The sequence below is a fragment of the Erinaceus europaeus genome, chromosome 2, assembly GCF_950295315.1.
Source record: "Erinaceus europaeus chromosome 2, mEriEur2.1, whole genome shotgun sequence".
In the NCBI taxonomy this organism is placed as follows: domain Eukaryota; kingdom Metazoa; phylum Chordata; class Mammalia; order Eulipotyphla; family Erinaceidae; genus Erinaceus; species Erinaceus europaeus.
The window spans coordinates 30,680,315-30,702,316 of NC_080163.1; the positions used below are offsets into that span (position 1 = coordinate 30,680,315).

The 22,002-nt window shown below is 38.7% G+C and overlaps 2 protein-coding genes across 2 annotated transcripts in view; both read left to right on the forward strand.

Annotated features, from left to right (window-relative positions):
• PRRC1 (proline rich coiled-coil 1) overlaps window positions 1–22,002 on the forward strand; it is a 335,161-nt gene that overhangs the window by 170,014 nt on the left and 143,145 nt on the right. The gene's annotated exons all lie outside the window — the stretch shown is intronic.
• Window positions 1–22,002, forward strand: part of MEGF10 (multiple EGF like domains 10) — a 197,997-nt gene that overhangs the window by 126,299 nt on the left and 49,696 nt on the right. Inside the window, exons 9-12 of the mRNA XM_007527819.3 lie at window positions 4,624–4,836; window positions 10,057–10,231; window positions 11,863–11,983; window positions 12,516–12,679. Coding sequence (XP_007527881.1) covers window positions 4,624–4,836; window positions 10,057–10,231; window positions 11,863–11,983; window positions 12,516–12,679 — 673 coding nt within the window. The remainder of the gene's footprint in view (window positions 1–4,623; window positions 4,837–10,056; window positions 10,232–11,862; window positions 11,984–12,515; window positions 12,680–22,002) is intronic.

Genomic DNA, 22,002 nt, shown 5'->3' on the forward strand with positions numbered 1-22,002 from the left:
TAATAGGCTTTGGGGGCTGTGGAAAGATTGGGAAGACACTGTGGTGAGGAAATGTACTGTGGCAGAGCCGAGCAAGAGCAAATCGAGGATGGTTTACAGATGCTCTTGTAAAGGGGTTAAAGAAGTGTTTGAATGCTAATGGGTTGTCATAGTTTTACCCTGGGATGTTTGATAGCCTAGCATGTGCCCCTGCACATAATTGGTTCTCTTTAAGTGTTACCTGGATGGAGACATCTGTAGATCAGTTATGTACCCTGATAAGGTGAAACTAAAAGGTTGTTCTGGCACAGTTATATCCTGTATTATTCCAAAAATGAAGACAAATGTAGTTGAAAGGAGTTAAAGTCAGAAAAGGGTAGAAGTAGCACTGGCTTTCAGTAGAACTCTTTCCTGTATCCACGACTGTGGAAAAGTTGGCTTGCTTCCAGTGTTTTTTTTATATTTTCCCCAGAACAACAGTTCCAGATGTTAGGAAGGCAGGCAGCTGATCCATCCTTCCCAGGTTTAATGAGGAATGTGACTCTTTCACACTAAATCATGGTTGGCCCAATTATTACAATCACTCTAGGAAGGGATATGCTCAAAAGAGTGAGGGAGAAACAGGGAGCTGACATCCCTTCCATGCAACTCACTTTATTTTCCATAACTTCATTGTGAAGTGTAAAGTAATAATCATAATAGTACTAAAATGACTGTGGCCATCATTGGTTTGACTGCTGGTGGCATGCTTTATTAGTTTACCACTACTTAATGCTTATCCACACTTCCCATTTCCATGGTATTATTTAAATTTCTTTTTTTTTTAAGTAATTCATAAATTTATTTATTTATTTATTAAAAAAATTTTTTTTTTATTTAAGAAAGGATTAATTAACAAAACCATAGGGTAGGAGGGGTACAACTCCACACAATTCCCACCACCCAACCTCCATATCCCACCCCTCCCCCGATAGCTTTCCCATTCTCTATCCCTCTGGGAGCATGGACCCAGGGTCATTGAGGGTTGCAGAAGGTGGAAGGTCTGGCTTCTGTAATTGCTTCCCCGCTGAACATGGGCGTTGACTGGTCGGTCCATACTCCCAGTCTGCCTCTCTCTTTCCCTAGTAGGATGGGTCTCTGGGGAAGCTGAGCTCCAGGACACATTGGTGGGGTCTTCAATCCAGGGAAGTCTGGCCGGCATCCTGATGACACCTGGAACCTGGTGACTGAAAAGAGAGTTAACATACAAAGCCAAACAAATTGTTGAGCAATCATGGACCCAAAGCTTGGAAAAGTGGAGAGGAAGTATTAGGGAGGTAGTCACTGCAAACTCTAGTGTACTTCTGCTAATATTATTATTATTTATTATTATTCTGGTATTATTTAAATTTCTAAACAAGCACACATATCACTGTATGCAAGGACCAGGGTTCAAGCCTCCTTCAGGGAGGAAGCTTCATGAGCAGTGAATCAAGAACTGCAGGTTCTCTCTGTCTTTCTCCTTCTCTATCCTCACCTCTCCTAAGTTTTTTCTGTCCTATTAAAAATAAAAGAAAGAAAAAACAAAAGCCACCCGCAGCAGTGGATTCATTCTGCAGATTCATTCATGCCAAGCCCCACTGATAACCCTAGTAGCAATAAAAAAAAGTACAATGTGTCCTGGAACCCCACCTCTACAGAGCCTCACCCCACTAGGGAAAGATAGGGACAGTCTGGGAGTATGGATAGACCTGCCAATGCCCATAATCAGCGGAAAAACCATTACAGAGGCCAGACCTCCCACCTTCTGCACCCCATAATGACCCTGGGTCCATGTTCCAAGAGAGATAAAGAATAGGAAAGCTTTCAAGGGAGGCAATGGGATGCAGAACTCTGGTGGTGGAAATTGCATGAAGTTGTATCCTTCTTATCCTATGGTCTTGTTGATACTTTTATTTTATAAATAAATTAATAAAAAGTATAAATTAAATAAATAAATTTTCTAAAAACAAAAATAAAGCTCCAAATTTCCACATATCTACTATGGTCAATGTTTATTGCTATCTCTTTTTTTTTTTTTGTCTGCCTCTCACAATCTTACTAAGAAAAACCATTTCCCCTTGTTGCTGGTAACTAAGTTAAGTTTTCATGTTCAACTCAGGAGTACAAAAGGGGCAGAGTAATGTTATGACCCAAAAGGAAGATAAAATTGCTTAACAAAGGCTTTTAATTCATTCACTAAGAAAGGTACAAGTTACTTCATGATTGTGTTTATTTTCAGGATGGAAAAAAAATTCCAGTCCTAGAACAATATTCCATCATTTTGTTTGGGAGATCGCTATAGATAAAAGTCACTAACAGGATTCTCTTAAAAGTATAAGATTCGCAAAAGAGAAATCAAGAATATTAACTAAGGTTAGCAGCTTAGTGAATGGTTACTTTAGTAAGTCAAATTCAAATGGTTTTTATTTTGCTATTTATAATACAAACCAGTAGTATGTTTAGAAAGGTAGGTTAGAAATTATAGGTTAGAAATGTAAGCATGGATTAATACCAGTTATCCTAAGTTTTGTTTTCCTAGAGAAGAGGAATTTGATGCCAAGATATGATGAAATATGAACTGTGGTTCCCTGCCATTAGGTAGGAGACAGTTTCCCAGGCTTCTGATCTCTGCCCTACTCACTTACTTTTAGAGCTGTGCATTGTACTAAATTTAAGTATTGTTGTCCAAAGTTCAACTTGTGGGTTTGTTTTCAAATACATGTAAGCAAAATTATTTTACCTTTTTACTTTTATTGGGGGAAGGGCTGCTGACTTGAAAGTTTATTTGGGTAGTCTGCAAAGTGTTCTCACAAACCTTTAGCATACCCATGATGTGGTCAATTTATTCAACCTTAAGATTCCTTCCTCTAACGTTTATGTCTTTAAGGAATACATTAAGTGACTTGATTTATGAAAACTTCTTACAGATTAAAAAATGGAGTACCTTTTAAAAATATTCTAATCTAAAAATGGATGTACTCATATGTAACTGAAAAGCACACATCTTATTTCATGCTAAATGTTAGTTCGGTTACTCCAGATTTACTCTAGTAGCTAATTGAGAAGTTGATTTGAAGACTTTGCCTATTGACACACCTAAAGATGTTTGAGTCTGTGAAACTAACTCTACAAGACCCTTTCCTTTGTCTCTATCACACTAAATAAATGCTAGAACCAGAGTTAGTAAAAAAAACTATCAAAGCACTCTGAAGATTCATCTTTTACACTTAAATAGAATCCTGCCCAACCCTGGTATTGTTGGTAATAGTATTCTTTCATTAAAATAAGCAAAGACTTATGGGAAATGTTTGCTTTTCAACCTCTTTACTGTTGTTTTCAAGTATACTTGAATTTATCATCATGCCCTTGCTGTCTGTATTATAGTAATTTGAAAAATGCAGTGCTGACCTACATTGTTGACTGGGTCTGGCATGACATGAGAGCCACATGGGAAGTGGCTGCTGAGATGCACAAAGTGTATCCTAATTGTGGCAAGTGCTTGGCTAGAAGATACTCTTCCCTCTCTCTTGGCAAAAAGCATTCCTTCTGATGCGGACAGCCCTATCAAGAATCCTTGTCTGTTCAAACAGAAACTCTCCTGGCCCAACAAGGACTTATGCTTTCCACGAAGCAACAATAATTTTGCTTTCTGCTCCCTCTAGCAACTCAGCTTTCCAGCTGTTCCAGATTACCCAGGATATATCCTTCCTCTGGGATTGAGTTCTAAGGTCACTTTTGTAAAGGCAGGAGTTGAATTTTGTGTTTTCTTTTTTTTCTTTTTCTTTTTTTTATTGAGAGAGAGAAGGAGAGAGAGAATGAGGATAAGGATGAGAATGAAGAATGAAAGAGACCATAGTTTCCATTAATGTGATGGGGACCAGACTAGAAGTCAAAAGGACTAAAATTTAGTTGCAAATTTACCACAGAGTTTTCTCTTTAGAGCTGGAAAACAATAAATTTTAATATCCTAATTATAAACTGCAACAAACATTCAGATGATTTGTATTTCTTTCTTTCCTGGTATTTGCAAAAATACTTCTCTCTATATATATCTTGTCTTGCTTTGGCAAACACTAGATACAAAACATACCTCCTATCTTAAGCTTGTAGATTTATCCTTATTTTTTCATTTCTTTGAGTAGATCATAGTGATGTTACTTCTATTTGTAGTCAAAGTAGTTCATCATAATGCCTTTCATAACTCTGAAGGGTCAAACAATAAATAAACATGGAATCTAAAATGTAGTTTAAATTGGAGCTGCAGAATAATTCATCGGGTAGAGTCTACACTTTACCATGCTTTAGTACCCTATTGGAGCCCCTGGCATCCCATGGTAGCACTATGCAAAGGGGGAGCTTCACAAGCAGTGGGGCAATGCTGTGGACTCTCTCTCTCTCTCTCTCTCTCTCTCACTCTCTCTCTCTCTCTCTCTCATCTTCTATCTGGAAGAAAATAAATTAGTTCTCTGGGAACTATGGAATCACACAGCCACAAAGCCCTAGTGAAACCATGGGTAGAGAAAAAAAAAAGTAATTTAAATTTATATGTAACAAAGCCTATCTGAATTAACTTATTATTTTGACGTGGCACTATTTTTCTTCCCTCCTGCACCCTGTTGATAGATGCCAAGACGAGTGTCCTGTTGGCTCATATGGAGTCCACTGTGCCCAGACCTGCCAATGTATCAATGGAGGGAAATGTTACCATGTGAGTGGCACCTGCCTTTGTGAAGCAGGCTTTGCTGGTGAGCGCTGTGAAGTGCGTCTGTGCCCAGAAGGGCTCTACGGTATCAAATGTGACAAGCAGTGTCCGTGCCACTTGGACAACACTCATAGGTGAGGATCTGTTGCCCATGGAAGGATATGTATTATTAAAGTTTTTTTTTTTTTTTACCTTCATGTCCACCAGCAAAAAGATTTCCACCCCGACACCTTTCCTTGCCTCTAGGTCACTCTGGGCAGGAACCACCAGTTACACGAGTGAGTGATGGTTCAAGCCAGAGGTGTTCAGACTGTCAGATGGCCATGGGTCAACATTAATTTCTGTTCTAATAATGGTCATGGAGAAAATATAAACTTGCTAAGGTTCATAGATTATATCCAAAGAGAGAAATTCTGTGACATTCCCTAAGAAACAAAGATGTAATGAAAGACATAGGATTAGCCCAGTTCAGTGTGTAAAAATACCAGATGATTCTTTCTGCAACATGTTTTACGTGACAGCACATCTGTGTGGAGCGGAAGTGTACTGGGGAAAATTTTGTGAAAGTGCTCCACATATGGCTTTCACATGTGAAATATGTTTTTAGAACTGATTACTCTGACACACAACTCACCAGGGCCTTTTAGCTCTAAAATATCTTGGAGAATTTTAGGACAGGAAACCATGATCCCACTCACCCTACTGTACCTTGTCTAGCTCTGAAAATATCTCTCCACCCCCTTTCTCCCTCTCCCTCCAGAAACATATCACTTAGAAATTCTGGGCCTTTTTTTTAGGCTGGTGGAAAAGTAGAGTTTGAGAAGAAGAAAAAAAGTGTAGTGCATTATATAGCAGCTCAAATGTTACTAGAATTACTTTTATTTGCATTCAGCACAGCTGTTATATCATTTAAGTTTCTGAAAGATAACTTGTAGCTACATCAAATCTCAAAAGCACAAAAGCTAAAAGTAAATAGAATCCTGTGGTTGGTCTCTTATAAATCATTGTTAGGAACTTGCACTGTATTTCTGGGTATACTAAAATCCATTTTAGTCAGACACATCAAGAAAATAAATTCTTAATGTGTGTCAAGCAACTTTATATGCTATCTCTGTCAGATTTTAGTTTTCTTCATTGGAACACATTGCCATTCTTCAAATGGCAAGGTTAAATAAACAAGGGAATCAAATTGAATTATCTCTGCATGATTTTACTTTTCAAGTATCCAATATTTAATGAACTGTCAGGATTCAGGACAAGTCTTGAATTTGACTGGCCCCAGGAAAAAGTAAGCTCCATGTTGTGAAAGCCATACTCATCAATGTGCTGTTTGTTTAATAGCCAAAAAGTTCTGTTATGAGAAGACTTGGAGATATTGGGTTGGTTGCTTTGATTACATTGTTGGCAGTGTGGTGAGGTGCAAATGAATAGTTATCAAATTGACACCAAAATTATGATAATTTGACATAAACCACATGTACCTAAGCATGTATGCCTTACCAAAAACACATGAAATAATTTGTTAGTAACTTCAATAAAATGAATAATGATATCTGCCTAGTGATATGTATCAAATAATCAGAATAATTAAAACAATCAGTGAGTCTATTGTGTCTAAAACTATTTTTATAGATTTCTACTTAAACCAGTTTAATATTGATTGTATAGCTCTGTCTTGTTGAATCCACACTGGGTGTCATATGTATCATCTTTTGTCTTGAACCACCACATAACATCCCCAAAACACAAGGTTGTTTTGAATCAATAGATTGAGAATCTTTGTAATAATTGAAAGTTTATCATGTACATTCTGGCATTTTATCAAGTAACTATAGCTCACTATTACATAACTCATAATGTATAATTTTCCTGAAATATTTCATTATAATTAAGGATACAATGCCAACTATTAGTTTGTATAATCTTTTGGTAAATTTTAAATTATATGTATGTATGTATTGACATTTATCGCATTCACATTTTTGGGCAGGTGTTTATACCTGCTAAGTTTTGATAAATAAGAAAAACTACCCAGAATAGTGGTATAAAGATAACTATTATTGAATAGCTGATCTTTCACTTGGGCTGGATTCACCATAGTGGTTTTTCTGCTAGTCTTCCTCTACTCAATTGGCAGTAGCTAGTTGGTCTTGGAATTCCTTATTGAATTCTAGCATTTGGCTGGATGATGGAAGTGACAAAACTGTAAGTGTCCAGCATCTAGCAGGTCAACTTGAGTTTCTTTGCATCCTTCTTAGTTTTTGCTTCTTTTCTGATAGAAATGATTTTGAACAGAAAAACAGTATTTGAGATTTGGTAGTACTCTACATGGCTTATGTATATTAGTTCTTGTTAATAACGGCATCTGATAGCTGTGGACAACCGGGATGTGTGTATTCACAAATGCTACCAAACTGTAACTACGTTTGAGCATTAATGACATCTAAGGAAATATATAAAAGGAAGTTCTGTGACTCACTCTATCTTCATCAATATTGTATTGGATGCAATAGCTTAACTCTTAGGTTGAATTTTTTACTAGGATATTTGTACTTCATTCTATTTGTAAATACAGTGATAGAAATTCTTATATGAGTAGATCCTGTTGTTATACACAAAGCAATCTGTTCTGTGGGAAGAAAACAAGTAGGGTATGTTATTCTTCAGCCTCTAAACTCTACTCTAACATCAACACCTAAGTCTCATTACCAATTAAGCTGCCTGCATGAAAATGCATCAAATGCCTCCAAAGTGTTCTGGCTTCCTACATCTAATTACAAATTACAGAATACTAATTTCAGTGTCAATCAATCTGAGAACCAGTGTGCCACACTAATACTCACTGGGGGGCATTGAATATCAATTTCTGCCTGCCTATTGCTTAGTTCTATCCCCTGTCTCTAAATTGTCTATCTTGTTCAACATTTATATCTATCATAAATATTATCTTCTATTTTTAACATAAAATAATATTTTCTACTAAGATTTCCTTTTAGTGATAATTTAAAGTAATTTAAATTACTTTAACAAATCTATCACGTGAAATAGTCTTTTTCTCAAATGCAGGGCTCCCCTGAAATAATTTTAATTTGCTCCTTTTTAGTGTATGCACTACAGGTTTTTATTGATCCTGATAACCCTTTAATCTGTGCTAAATTCTGAATTTTAGCAATTTTTTAAATATCTAGCCTACCTAGTAGTCTTCAGCTAAACTTCCTCTTTCTTTCTTTCTTTCTTTCTTTCTTTCTTTCTTTCTTTCTTTCTTTCTTTCTTTCATCTTTCCTTCTTTTCTTTTTATTGTGGGGACTCAGTCCCTGCCCTACAAGTCCAATGCTCTGGGCAGACATTTTTTCTTTTCCTCTCCTTTCCTTTCCTTTCCTTTCCTTTCCTTTCCTTTCCTTTCCTTTCCTTTCCTTTCCTTTCCTTTCCTTTCCTTTCCTTTCCTTTCCTTTCCTTTCCTTTTCCTTTCCTTTCCTTTCCTTTCCTTTCCTTTCCTTTCCTTTCCTTTCCTTTCCTTTCCTTTCCTTTCCTTTCCTTTCCTTTTCCTTTCCTCTCTTCTCCTCTCCTCTCCTCTCCTCTCCTCTCCTCTCCTCTCCTCTCCTCTCCTCTCCTCTCCTCTCCTCTCCTCTCCTCCCCTCCCCTCCCCTCCCCTCCCCTCCCCTCCCCTCCCCTTCCCTTCCCTTCCCTACCCTTCCCTTCCCTTCCCTTCCCTCCTCTCACGTCTCCTCCCCTTCCCTTCCCTCTCCCTGCCCCTTTCTTTCTTTCTTTCTTTCTTTCTTTCTTTCTTTCTTTCTTTCTTTCTTTCTTCTTCTCTCTTTCTCCCTCTCTTCTTTCTTTCTAATTTTTATTAGATAGGATGGAGAGATAGAGATAGGGAGAAAAAGATAAATACCTGTAGACCTGCTTCACCGCTCACAAAGCATACTCCTACAAGTGGGAACCTGGGACGCAACCTCAAGTTCTTGTGCTTGGTAATAAGTGTGCTTAACGGGATGCACCACCATCTGGCCCCCTACACTTCCATTTTCTTTGGTGTAAAAACAGATAAAATTGGGTTCAAGTCAGATGCTGTTACTGTCTATGTCAGACTCTTGACTAAATCACTAGACTCTGTTTCCTCATTTATAAAATGGGATCATACCTAACATGAAGAATAAGTGAAATAGCACACATGGGTGACTAAGTGTGATGTTGGCTAACTGCTAGTCTGTGCCTTCACTTGCAATATCATCATAAACGTTCTATACCCAAGTTATCATCTTAAATGTAGAGTTGTATTTAAGTATTTCTTCATGCCATATTTCCTGAGTCATGCTACAACAGATGTCTAGGCCTTTGTGAGCACTCAGTTGCATCAGGAACTTAGAGTTAGAATAAATACAGTTCTGAAAATTAAAACAAGTTGTCCAATCCACAGACCTTTACTCTTAAAAGCAATGTGATTATAGCATGTGGCTGAAGCCCTTACATGTTAGACTACAATGCCAGGCCCAGGGAGATTGAGCTTTCACAAAAGTTACCCAGGTAGTGGAGAGCTTGAATTATACCCCCAGTCTGTATCCCTCTGAAGAGATTATTCTTTCCAAGAGCAGAACATCTATGAATAGTCTTTTGACTAGAGATCATTTAGTGAGTGTCCGCATGGTCATGGATTTTGCTCTAGGCCCAAGTTAGGACAATTTGATCTCCAACAAAGCAGGATGAACCCTCTTTAAACAGTTCCCCAGTTGTGAGCTGAACTAGTTTGTTAACATACCCGTTTGGTAAGAAGCACAAGTGTTTTGAATGCCACAGCTTGCCCTGTTGTGTCAACCTCACTAACGTAAGTGTCTCAGAGCAGCTGATCTGCCCATTTGCTGTGGAGCGACAGCTGGCTGCCTGACATGTCACAGTGTGGCTGCTGTTTCAGGTAGAGACAACTGCTCTGCTGCCAGGTATTAGGAGCTGAGATATGAAACACACTGACCTTCTGCTTTGGGAGTTTTTCAAAACATTGCCCTGGCTGAAATTAGTATTGTTCATTAGGTGGGTTCTTTAGATCCTTTCAGATAGTTGACATCTTACTAAATTAGTGATTTTTGATATGCAAGAGTTATAAACGAGTTTCAGACAAAAATACAGCACTGTAATGATCATCCTTGTAGAACATGATGCTGATTTCATGCCACATTTTTGTAGTACCAGTCAGGTCTCTTCCAATTAATTAAATCATAGCAAGCCTGGGAATGGAGTTTTAAATTCTTGTGCATGGATTTATCACACATTCAGTGATTGTGGCTAAAGCAACATTTGTACAGGCCTTGGGTGTCACATTTACCCAAGAGTAACTTGCTCCTTTTATCCATGTCTCTCAGCTGTCACCCCATGTCTGGAGAGTGTGCCTGCAAACCAGGCTGGTCTGGACTCTATTGTAATGAGACTTGCTCTCCTGGATTCTACGGGGAAGCTTGCCAGCAGATCTGCAGCTGCCAACATGGGGCAGACTGTGACAGTGTGACTGGAAAGTGCACCTGTGCCCCAGGATTTAAAGTGAGTGACTTGGAAGGGGAGAAGAAGTGTGATGCAGAGCAGATTGCTACCATGATTTATATAACCTTTCCTGAGGTACAACGAGTGTGCTAAAAATCAATCATATCATAAACATGAAAAAGAATAAAGAGGGATACAGTAGTCAGAGAGATAAATAATTGCCTTGGAATGAGAATGAGGCTGGCTGGGAAAACTCAAAAGTAAAGCATTAACATTTAATTATTTAATCAATATCTATATCATGAAATATGGTATATTTTAATTATTTCTTAAGTATTCCATTGGGTGTTATAGGCAATAAGAAAATTACTTTTCCAAGTAGGATGTATGTTATTGTCAGCATTTATTTTTTTAATCCAATGCAATTTGAAGGTGTCTAATAGCATTTATAATATATTTACGTTCATGAGTACAGGTTAATAGTGCATAGGGTTTTCAGTCCTTTTGAGATCTATGCCTTCCAAGTATGCCTATGAACCAATAGAGCAGAGTTATGACTAGTCTTTTTCAGTTACAGGTAGAGATCTTTGAAGAAAAACAAGAGATTTTTGTTTTTTGCCTCCAGGGTTATTGCTGGGGCTCGGTGCCGGCACCATGAATTCACTGCTCCTGGAGGCCTTTTTTTTTTTTTTTTTTTTTTTGCCCTTGTTATTTTGTCATTGTTGTGGTTATTATTATTGTTGTTATTGATGTCCTTGTTGTTGAATAGGACAGAGAGAAATGAAGAGAGGAGGAGAAGAAAGATAGACACCTGCAGAACTGCTTCACCACTTATGAAGCGGAACCTCCCCCTCCCCCGCAGGTGGGGAACTGGGGCTCTAACCAGGATCCTTGTGCTGGTCCTCATGCTTCATGCCATGTGCCCTTAACCTGCTGCGCTACCTCCCAACCCGCTGCCCTACCTCCTGACCTCCAACAAGTGATTCTTGAATTCCTTTTTCCCATTGTAAAATGGAGACTTACACTGTGAAGACTGCTGATGACTATTTCAGACTGCATAGTGTAGAAGAGTGGGTCAGACAATCTTAGAACCAAGAGGATCTTTACAACTTTCTCTAATCAATGTCACGTTTCTTTTGTTGAGCTCTTGAATGACTTTTGTCTTAAGAAATGCTGTTGTTTTTAAAGATGACCTCCACTCACCTTTGGTATCCTACTTCTGTTAACCCTTCATTGTCTGATAATAAACTGAATCATGCAACTGGCTGAGGTGTGGTCTTTACTATGCCTATTGATAATATTGCACACAAAAGTTTAGGAAGCATTGCAATTCAATGTATAGCTCATATATATGCTTATTTATTATTGAAAACAATGTAATAGCTATACTTTATTCATATGTATATTCATGCCTGTACAAGGACAAATTTTGTACTTACTATGAAGGAGAACAAATGAGGCAGCAGGCTTTATTGCGTTTTCTTTAATTCTGTATCCTAAACATAGACCATTGCTAGCATTGTTCTTAAATCTCTAAAATTTATATAGTGGTGACATTATAGCAACTTAAAAAATACATGGTGTATTTTCACATTAAAGAGAGAGCACAATTAGCATCTCTAAGCTGTATTGTTGTGTTGGCCTTATTTCAGCTTGAAAAATTTAGTGTGTTTTCCTTTTTGCCTGTGTAGGGAATTGACTGCTCTATCCCATGCCCCCTGGGAAGCTATGGAATAAACTGCTCCTCTCTCTGTGGCTGTAAAAATGATGCTTTCTGCTCTCCTGTGGATGGGTCTTGTACTTGCAAGGCAGGTAAGCAGGTGAAAGTGTTTGATTCTGCACTTTGGGGAAGAATATGCAAGCATATATATGTGTTTGTCCCCCAAATTGACTGCCTTGGAGTCACTGCAAAAAACGTGGCCTGGGGGTGGGATGGAAGCACAGTGGGTTAAGGGCACTTGGCACAAATGGCAAGGACCAGGACCGGTGTAAAGATCCTGGTTTGAGTCCCTGGCTCCCCACCTGTAGGGGGGGTCACTTCACTATCAGTGAAGCAGGTCTTCAGGTGTCTATCTTTCTCTCCCCCTCTCTGTCTTCCTCTCCTCTCTCGATTTCTATCTATCCTATCCAACAACAGCAACAGCAATAACAACAATAACAACAAAGGCAACAAAAATGGGGGAAATGGCCTCCAGGAGCAATGGATTTGTGGTGCAGGCACTGAGCCCTAGCAATAACCCTGCAGGCAAAAAAAAAAAAAAAGTAGCATAAGGGGTTGGAAAGAAGGCTCATGAGGTAGGGACATGCTTTTCCCTCACATGCTCTGGCATTCTTATCATGGCAGGTTGGCATGGAGTGGACTGCTCCATCCGCTGTCCCAGTGGCACCTGGGGTTTTAGCTGCAACCTGACGTGCCAGTGCCTCAATGGGGGAGCATGCAACACCCTGGATGGGTCCTGCACCTGTGCACCTGGGTGGCATGGAGAGAAATGTGAACTTCCCTGCCAGGTATGACTGAACCAGTCAGTGTCCTCCCTGGGAAGGACTGGGAGGAGATACCAGTGTCTTGTGTGTGAACCAAACCTCATGAACTATTAGAAGAGTTAAGATGTTTGAACTCAAATTGGATAAAAGATTGGAAAACAGACAATATGAAAATGGACCATGCACTTTTGCAAAAATCACATTTCTTTCACCTCTACTCTTATTCTCCTCACTGCCCCTTCTAATTTTTCCATCCTTACATATCTTTCTCTTTGTGGCAGCAGTCAATAGCATTTGTCAAACACCCAGTGTATGTCTGTCAACTCTCCAAATATTGTGTTTCCATTATAATGGAAATCTCCCAGACATTGGTGTGAAAAATGGCAGGAATTGAAAAGGGGTGTGTGACTAGTTTTCACAGAATGCTGATTGAGGTGATGAAAGAATGTCTAGAAACAACTGTCTTTTCAGATCAATAGCTCTGAAGTCACAGAATATCAAAAGACTTCCCTAGTCCCACACTGACATTATTCTCCTGACCTGCTTTGGAGATAAATGTCATGAGAAATCCCATACTGTGTCTGCCACAAGCTGACAGAGGCTAAGTGAGAAGTGGATTCCCCACTACCAACAGTGCTAATTTCTCTTTCTTCCAGAAGCATTTGGTAGCTTTCGTCCCCCTTTTCCATCATACTTTCTACTTACTGGAGACCCTTTCTTCTGAGTCATTAAGTATTTTCTCTTTGTTGTGCCTTTTGTACCTCCAGGAGACTATCCGATACTGTGACTTCCCAGGCTTTTTATAAACCATAAATCCCTTCAAGAAGGGTCTGCTAAGGAGGCTTTTTTTCTCCCAGGTCTTCCTTCTGATTAAGTACAGCCCACTTGTCAATGCAAGACTCACCCTGAGCTACACCATGCTTTCCATCCCCTTAAGACAAAGTTCAGTTAGCTTTGCTGCCTCTTACTCACCACAAGTGAACAAATTATCAGAGCTCTGAGACAGATTCTTCATTCTCAATTTCACTGAGACTTTGACTCCTGGTCTGTACGCAAAGCAAAATCCCTGGCACAGTCTTATCCTGTTTAGTTAGATGCTCAGTAAATCAACAACAGCTGGTGATTTAATGACTCCTGTTGTGGCAAAGCTAAATCCTATGCAGCTTTAGCAAACATCAGCATCATCTACAAGAGAAGAAAAAAAACACATTATTTTTGAAATTTTAATAAGTTCTATACAACTACTATTGCAGAGAACACCACTATTTCATGGCAGACTCAGCTTCTCCCTCTGATAACTGTGCACTCTGTGTCTTCTCAATGCATCAGTTGTGTAGGATTTATAGGTGTCTGACTCGGTTAATCAAGATCTGGCAAGAAAGAGCAAGTCTTATAAATGCAGAACTTCCCATTTCTTGGGCATGAACTGAACAATCACATCCATGTACAGCCTTGTGGCCAAAGGGTGAAAACAAACAAACAAACAAACAAACAAACAAACAAAAAAAGACAACCGGATATGCATGTGAAAATGTGAAATGTGAAGATCTGGGAAGACAACAGGGATCTGGGAAACAGCACAGAGGCTGGAGCATATGCCTTGTCATGTATGAAACCCTGAGTTAGATCCCTGGCACCCCATGGAAGCAAGTGTCATGGACAGCATCAAAGGAACTCTACCGAGAGTAGAATGGTACTGTGCTGTCTTTCTCACAAAGATATATTGGGCTGGGGAGGCAACTCGGTGGGATTACCTATGCTCTAGTTTCTAGGCTCATGCTCTAACACTACAATTAAAAAGGATAGTATTCCAATATGATCTCTATCCTCTCTTAGGATCTTAAATCTGAATACTTCATATTATTTAGCCCTTCTCATATAAAAGAGGATATTTGTTAGGAAAATTAACAGATATTTTTCTTTTAATTTTTTATTAAATTTTTCAGGAACAAAAGAAGATACTCTTTTTTTTTTACATGGTTAGCTTTCCTTTTTTTAAAAAAAACCCATTTTATTGAGGAGTTAATGGCGTACAATGCAGTCATTAACAAACAGGTATAGTTTCTCACTTCCCTGTGAAAAATATCTGCAGAAAACTCACCCTCACCATGGGTTCTTTTTCATCCTCATGCACCTAAATCCCAAGACTTTCTCCTCTAGCTCCCTTCCTTTCTTTTCTCAGAGTCCACACCCATTCCAAGTTTTTCTTTCCCCACAGTCCTTTGCTTTGCTGCAATATACCATACCCATTCCAAGTTTATCTTTGTGCTTTTCTTTTCTAAGCTTGTTTCTTAAGTTCCAACAATAAGTGAGATAATCTGATGTTTAGCTTTCTCTTTTTTGTTCCTATCACTTAACATGATGCCTTCAAACTCTATCCAAGATGAGGTAAAGAAGATGACTTCATCATTTTTAGCAGCTGAGTAGTATTCATATATATATATATATATATATATATATATATATATGAACACCATAGCTTTCTTTTTTTTAATGTCTTTATTGAAGGATTAATGGTTTGTAGTTGACAGTAAAATACATAGTTTGTGCATAACATTTCCATATAACAATACAACCCCCATTATGTCCTCCTCTGCCATCATGTCCCAGGACCTGAACCCTCCCCACACACACCCTAGAGTCTTTACTTTGGGGCAATACACCAACTCCAGTCCAAGTTCTCCTTAGTGTTTTCCCTTCTGATCCTTTTTTTTTCAACTTCTATGAATTAGATCATCCCAAATTCATCCTTTTGCTTCTGATTTGTCTCCCTTAACATGAGATCTTCAAGCGCCATCCAAGATGGGGTGAAGAAGGTGAATTTGCCATTTTTTAAAAAATTTTTTATTTAAGAAAAGGATTAATGAACAAAACCATAAGGTAGGAGGGGTACAACTCCACACAATTCCCACTACCCAATCTCCATAACCCACCCCCTCCCCTGATAGCTTTCCCATTCTCTAGCCCTCTGGGAGAATGGACCCATGGTCAGTGAGGGTTGCAGAAGGTAGAAGGTCTGGCTTCTGTAATTGCTTCCCCGCTGAACATGGGCGTTGACTGGTGGGTCCATACTCCCAGTCTGCCTCTCCCTTTCCCTAGTAAGGTGTGTCTCTGGGGAAGCTGAGCTCCAGGACACATTGGTGGGGTCTTCAATCCAGGGAGCCTGGCCAGCATCCTGGTGGCATCTGGAACCTGGTGATTGAAAAGAGAGTTAACATACGAAGCCAAACAAATTGTTGAAGAATCATGGATCCCAAGCTTGGAATAGTAAAGAGGAAGTGTTAGGGAGGTACTCACTACAAACTCTAGTGTACTTCTGCTTTCAGGTATATATTTTGCAGTAGTTTATGGATACATGTGAACATAAGCTCTCTCTCACAGAAACTGGTGTATATCTAGGATATGGGACTTTGTTAGAAAGTGAACCACCTGAGATGAAATTAGAGTATACTATAAAAGGAAAGGTCTCACCCGAGTAATGAAGCTGAAGGGTTGTCATTCCACACGTGAAGTCTCTGGACACAGTCTGAGGTGAAGCATATTGAGGTGGCAATCGTTGCGTTGGTTAGGTTGTGATCGGCGGATGCAATATTATTTGGTATGGATTGGAAGATGCATACGGGAAAGTGGGCCCTATCCAAGGGTTCCAGGACTGGGGGAAGTAGGGGCTCTATAGTGGAGATGTGAGGTTCTGGCTGTCTTAGGGTTCAAAAAGACAATCGATAGTTAATGTTATCATCACATTATTTGTTAATTAGGTTAACTTTGAAAAGTCCTTTTGTTATGGTTTTCTGTACAGTATCCAGTATCTTGTATATAGCTGTGCTATTGGATGCTTCTAATTTACTTGGTCTAGGCTTTTGAGAGAGTCCGCATATCAAATACACAACCTATATATTAAAAAGATTCAGTTTGTGTTTTGAGAAACTTTGAGACATACAACTGACTTTCCCCCTCTCATATTAATTAACTACTGATTTATATCTCAACATTTTGCTAGGAGTGTACATAAACACCATTCCCACCACCAAAGGACTGTGACCCATCCCTCCCACCCACTCCCACCCCCCACTGGCCCAGGAAGCTGCATGTCTACCCCTAACCACAGGGTTTTTACTTTGGTGCCCTACTTACAATTTGATCAGGTCCTGCTTTTAGTTTCCCTTTCAGATTTTCTTACTCAACTTCTGTTGATGAGTGGGATCATCCCATATTCATCTTTATCTTTCTGACTTAGTTCACTTAACATAATTCCTTCTAGCTCTGTCCAAGATGGGTCAGAGAAGGTGGCTTCATTGTTCTTGATAGCTGTATGGTATTCCATTGTGTATATATACCACAGATTTCTCAGCCACTCATCTGTTGTTGGGCACCTGGGTTGCTTCCCAGGTTTTAGCTATTATGAATTGTGCTGCTATGAACATAGGAGTACACACCTCTTTTTGTTGGGTGTTATGGAGTCCTTGGGGTATAACCCCAGGAGAGGAATTACTGGATCATATGGAAGGTACCTGTCTAGCCTTCTGAGAGTTTTCCAGACTGCTCTCCACAGAGGCTGTACCAATTTACATTCCCACCAGCAATGTAAAAGGGTTCCTCTGTCCCCACATCCTCTCCAGCATTTGTTGCTGCTGTCCTTTTTGATGTATGCCATTCTTACAGGAGTGAGGTGGTATCTTAGTGTTGTCTTAATTTGCATTTCTCTGACAATCAGTGACCTATAGCAATTTTTCATATGTTTGTTAGTCTTTTGGATCTCCTCTTTAGTGAATGTTTTATTCATATCCTCTGCCCATTTTTGGATGGGGTCATTTGCTTTTTTGGTGCTAAGTTTGCTGAGCTCTTTATATATTTTAGTGATTAGTTTCTTGTCTGATGTAAGGCATGTGAAGATCTTCTCCCATTCTGTGAGGGGTCTCTTTGTTTAATAGTTTATTTGGCTGTGCAGAAGCTTTTCAATTTGATGTAGTCCCATTGGTTTGTTACTGCTTTAGTCTTTTTTGCAATTGGGTTTGATTCATTAAAGATATCCTTATGGTGTAGGTGGGACAGTGTTTTACCAATGTTTTCCTCTAAGTATTTGATTGTCTCTGGTCTGACATCTAGGTCTTTGATCCATTTGGAGTTGATTTTTGTTTCTGGTGAGATAAAGTGGTTCAATTTCATTCTTCTGCATGTTACAACCCATTTTTCCCAGAATGATTTATTGAAGAGAGCCTCCTTTTTCCATTTAATCCTTTGGGCCCCCTTATCAAAGATTAGATGCACATAGGTGTTGGGATTTATTTCTGGTCTTTCAATTCTGTTCCACTGGTCTGTGTGCCTATGTTTGTTGCAGTACCATGCTGTTTTGATGATGATGGCTTTATAATATAGTTTAAGGTCTGGGAGTGTGATGCCTCTATTTCTGTTTCTTTTCCTCTGATGGTTTTGGCAATTCTAGGTGTTTTCAGGTTCCATATAAATTATTGTAGTGTTTGTTCTATTCTCTTAAAGAAGCTTGGTGGAACTTTGATGGGTATTGCATTAAATTTGTATATGGCTCTGGGGAGAATATTCATTTTGATGATATTTATTCTTCCAATCCATGAGCATGGGATATCTTTCCATTTCTTGGTATCAGTTTCTATTTCCTTGAGTAGCGACTCATAGTTTTCAGCATACAAGTCTTTCACTTCTTTGGTCAACTTTATTCCTAGGTATTTGGTTGATTTTGCTGAAACAGTAAATGGGAGTGATTTCTGGATGTCTTCTTCTTCAGATTTAGTGTTTGCATAAAGAAATGCCACTGATTTTTGTACATTGATTTTGTAGCCTGATACCTTGCTATATTGCCTAATAACTTCCAGTAATTTTCTGCTGGATTCTTAGGTCTTTCTATGTATACTATCATATCATCTGCAAATGAGAGCTTGACTTCTTCCCTTCCAATCTGTATTCCTTTGATTTCTTTCTCTTGCCTGATTGCTATGGCAAGAACTTCTGATACTATGTTGAAGAGTAATGGTGACAGTGGACATCCCTGTCTAGTCCCCGATCTGAGGGGGAGTGCTTTCAGCTTCTGTCCATTGAGTATGATGTTGGCTGTAGGTTTGCTATATATAGACTCCACTATCTTGAGCAATTTCCCATCTATTCCCATCATTTGTAGAGTTTTGAGCATGAACGGGTGTTGGATTTTATCAAAGGCTTTCTCTGCATCTATTGAGATAATCATCTGGGTTTTGGCTTTGCTTTTATTGATGTGGTGAATGACATTGATTGACTTACGGATGTTGAACCAGCCTTGTATTCCTGGGATGAATCCCACTTGGTCGTGATGAACAATCTTTTTGATATGTTGCTGTATCCAGTTAGCCAAGATCTTGTTTAATATTTTGGCATCTATGTTCATCAGAGATATTGGTTTGTAGTTTTCCTTTTTTGTTCTGTCTCTATCAGCTTTTGGTATCAGGGTGATGTTGGCTTCATAAAAGGTGAAAGGGAGTATTCCTGTTTCTTCAATCTTATGGTATAGCTTAAGAAGTATGGGTATTAACTGTTTCCTGAAAGTTTTGTAGAATTCGTTTGTGAAGCCATCTGGTCCAGGACTTTTGTTGTTGGGGAGATTCTTAATAATGGTTTCAATTTCTTTGGCTGTGATTGGTGCATTTAGATTTTGTAGTTCCTCTTGGTTCAGTTTTGGAAGTGCATAGGTTTCTAGGAATTGTTCCATTTATTCCAGATTCTCTAGCTTGGTGGCATATAGTTCTTTATAGAAGTTTTGCAAGATTCTCTGGATTTCTGTGATGTCAGTTGTGATATCTCCCCCATCATTTAAAATTCTATTAATTTGAGTCTTCTCTCTTTTTTGTTTGGTGAGTCTGGCTAGGGGTTTGTCAATTCTGTTTAATCTTTCAAAGAACCAACATTTGGCTTCATTGATCTTTTGTATGGTTCTTTTATTTTCGATGTTGTTTATTTCTGCTCTAACTGTAGTGATTTCTGTCCTTCTGGTTGCTTTAGGGTTCCTTTGTTCCTCTTCCTCTAAGTCCTTGAGGTGTGCAGTAAGGTCGTTCATTTGAGCTTCTTCTTGGTGTTTAATATGTGATTGTATGGCTATAAGTTTCCCTCTCAGTACTGCTTAGCTGTGTCCCAAATATTTTGATAGGTTGTGTCTTCATTTTCATTAGTTTCCAGGAACATTTGAATTTCCTGCTTGAGTGAGTCTCTGACCCAGTGGTTCTTAAGGAGCATGTTGTTTAGTTTCCAAATTCTGTGTCTTTTAATAATTTTCTGTTTGTTGTTAAATGTTAGTTTTACTCCACTGTGGTCTGAGAAGATACTTGGGATGATTTCAATGCTCTTGAATTTATTGATGCTGTCTTTGTGGCCTAACATGTGGTCTATCCTTGAGTATGTGTTATGTGGATTTGAAAAGAAGGTGTATTCCAGTTTTCTGGGGTGGAGGAGTCTGAAAATGTCCAAGAGGTCTAGTCTGTCCATCTCTTCATTTAATTCTCTTGTATCTTTATTGGTTCTCTGCTTTGTTGATCTAAGTGTGAGAGTGGGGTATTGAAGTCTCCCACTATTATTGTATTACTATTGATGTATTTTTGAAATTCTTTCAGTAGGTGCTTAATGTATTTAGATGGTCCCTCGTTGGGTGCATAGATGTTAATAATTGTTAAGTCTTCTTGGCTGATTGATCCTCTAATCATTATGTAATGTCCTTGCCTATCTTTTATTACTTTATTTAAAATCTATCGTGTCTGAGATGAGAATGGCTGTTCCTGCCCTTTTTTGTGGACCGTTAGCCTTTATGATAGTTTTCCATCCTTTCACTTTAAGTCTGTGTTTATCTTGTTGTGACAGATAGGATTCTTGCAAGCAGCATATGGTTGGGTTATGTTTTCTGATCCATCCCCCCACCCTGTGCCTTTTGATGGGTGAGTTTAAGCCATTGACATTTATTGATATTATGGATTTAATGTATTGTAGTGCCACTGTTCAAAAAAAAATTTGTTTGCTCTGATATATTGCAAGTATTATGGTGATGTTCTTGTTTATAAGAGGTCTTTTAAAACCTCTTTCAGGGCCGGCTTGGTGATGGTTGCCTCCTTTAACTGTTGTTTATCTAAGAAGGTTTTGATCCCTCCATCTAGTTTGAATGAAAGTCTAGCAGGATATATTATCCTTGGTTGAAACCCTTTTTCATTCAGGGCTCAACAGATATCTTGCCACTCCCTTCTGGCTTTTAGAGTTTGAGTGGAGAAGTCTGCAGATAATCTTATGGGTTTTCCCTTGTATGTAACTTTTTGTTTCTCTCTTGCAGACTTTAGGATCCTTTCTTTATCCTTACTTCTTCTCATTGTGACTATGATGTGTCTTGGTGTCTTCAGGTCTGGGTTGATTCTGTTTGGTACTCTCTGGGCCTCTTGAATCTTGATGTCCTTTCTGTTATTCAGATCTGGGAAGTTTTCTTCTTTTATTTCCTCTAGAATGTTTGCTTCCCCTTCCTCTCTTTCTTCCTCTGGCAGGCCAATTATACGAATGTTACTTCTTTTGAGATCATCCCATATGTCTCTGTTGTTGTTTTCAGTGTCTCTCAATCTCTTTTTAAGCTCTTTCACCTCTTTTTTCATTTTCTCTAACTCATTCTCTGTCTGACTAATTCTGTTTTCTGCTTCTGTTAGTCTGCTTTCCCTTGCCTCAGCTTCTTTCTTCATTACAGCTATTTCAGCTTTCAGTTCTCTAATTGCCTCAAGATAATCAGTATTTTCCTTGGGGGTCTCCACTGTTGTTTCCCTAATACTGCCATTCCTTTCCTCCAATGTAGTTTTCATTTCTGTGATTAATAAGTTTATTATTGCTTGCATACTTTTCTTATCTATGGTTACTTCTGGCTGATTTGTAGTTTCTTCTGGGCTCTTGTCTTCATTCATTGGAGTAGCAATTTTATTTGTTTTTGATCTACCCATTTTTTTTGATTTATGTGTTTCTTTTTTTTATGCTCTGTTGTTCCTCAGTTGTTGGGTCTTGAGTACAAGTAACACTGTACTAAATACCTTTATGACAATTGCACTCACCAACCTCAGGAATTACAGTAGCAACTGAAGTAAGTATTGAAGTAGTTTAATCATTACCAGTTAGCCAAACAATTTCTCCAGTCCGTGAAAAAATAGTAACTAAATCCCAGTGAAGAAAGAGAAAAGAAAGAAAGGATAGCAAGTATAGACAGTTATGCAAATCTACTATCCACTGTATATTCTAGGGGTAACAAAAGGGGAAAGGGAACTAGAGCAGAGATACACACATAGAGAGTCCACTCTGAGTCAGATTTCTTCCCCAAAATAATTCACAAATTC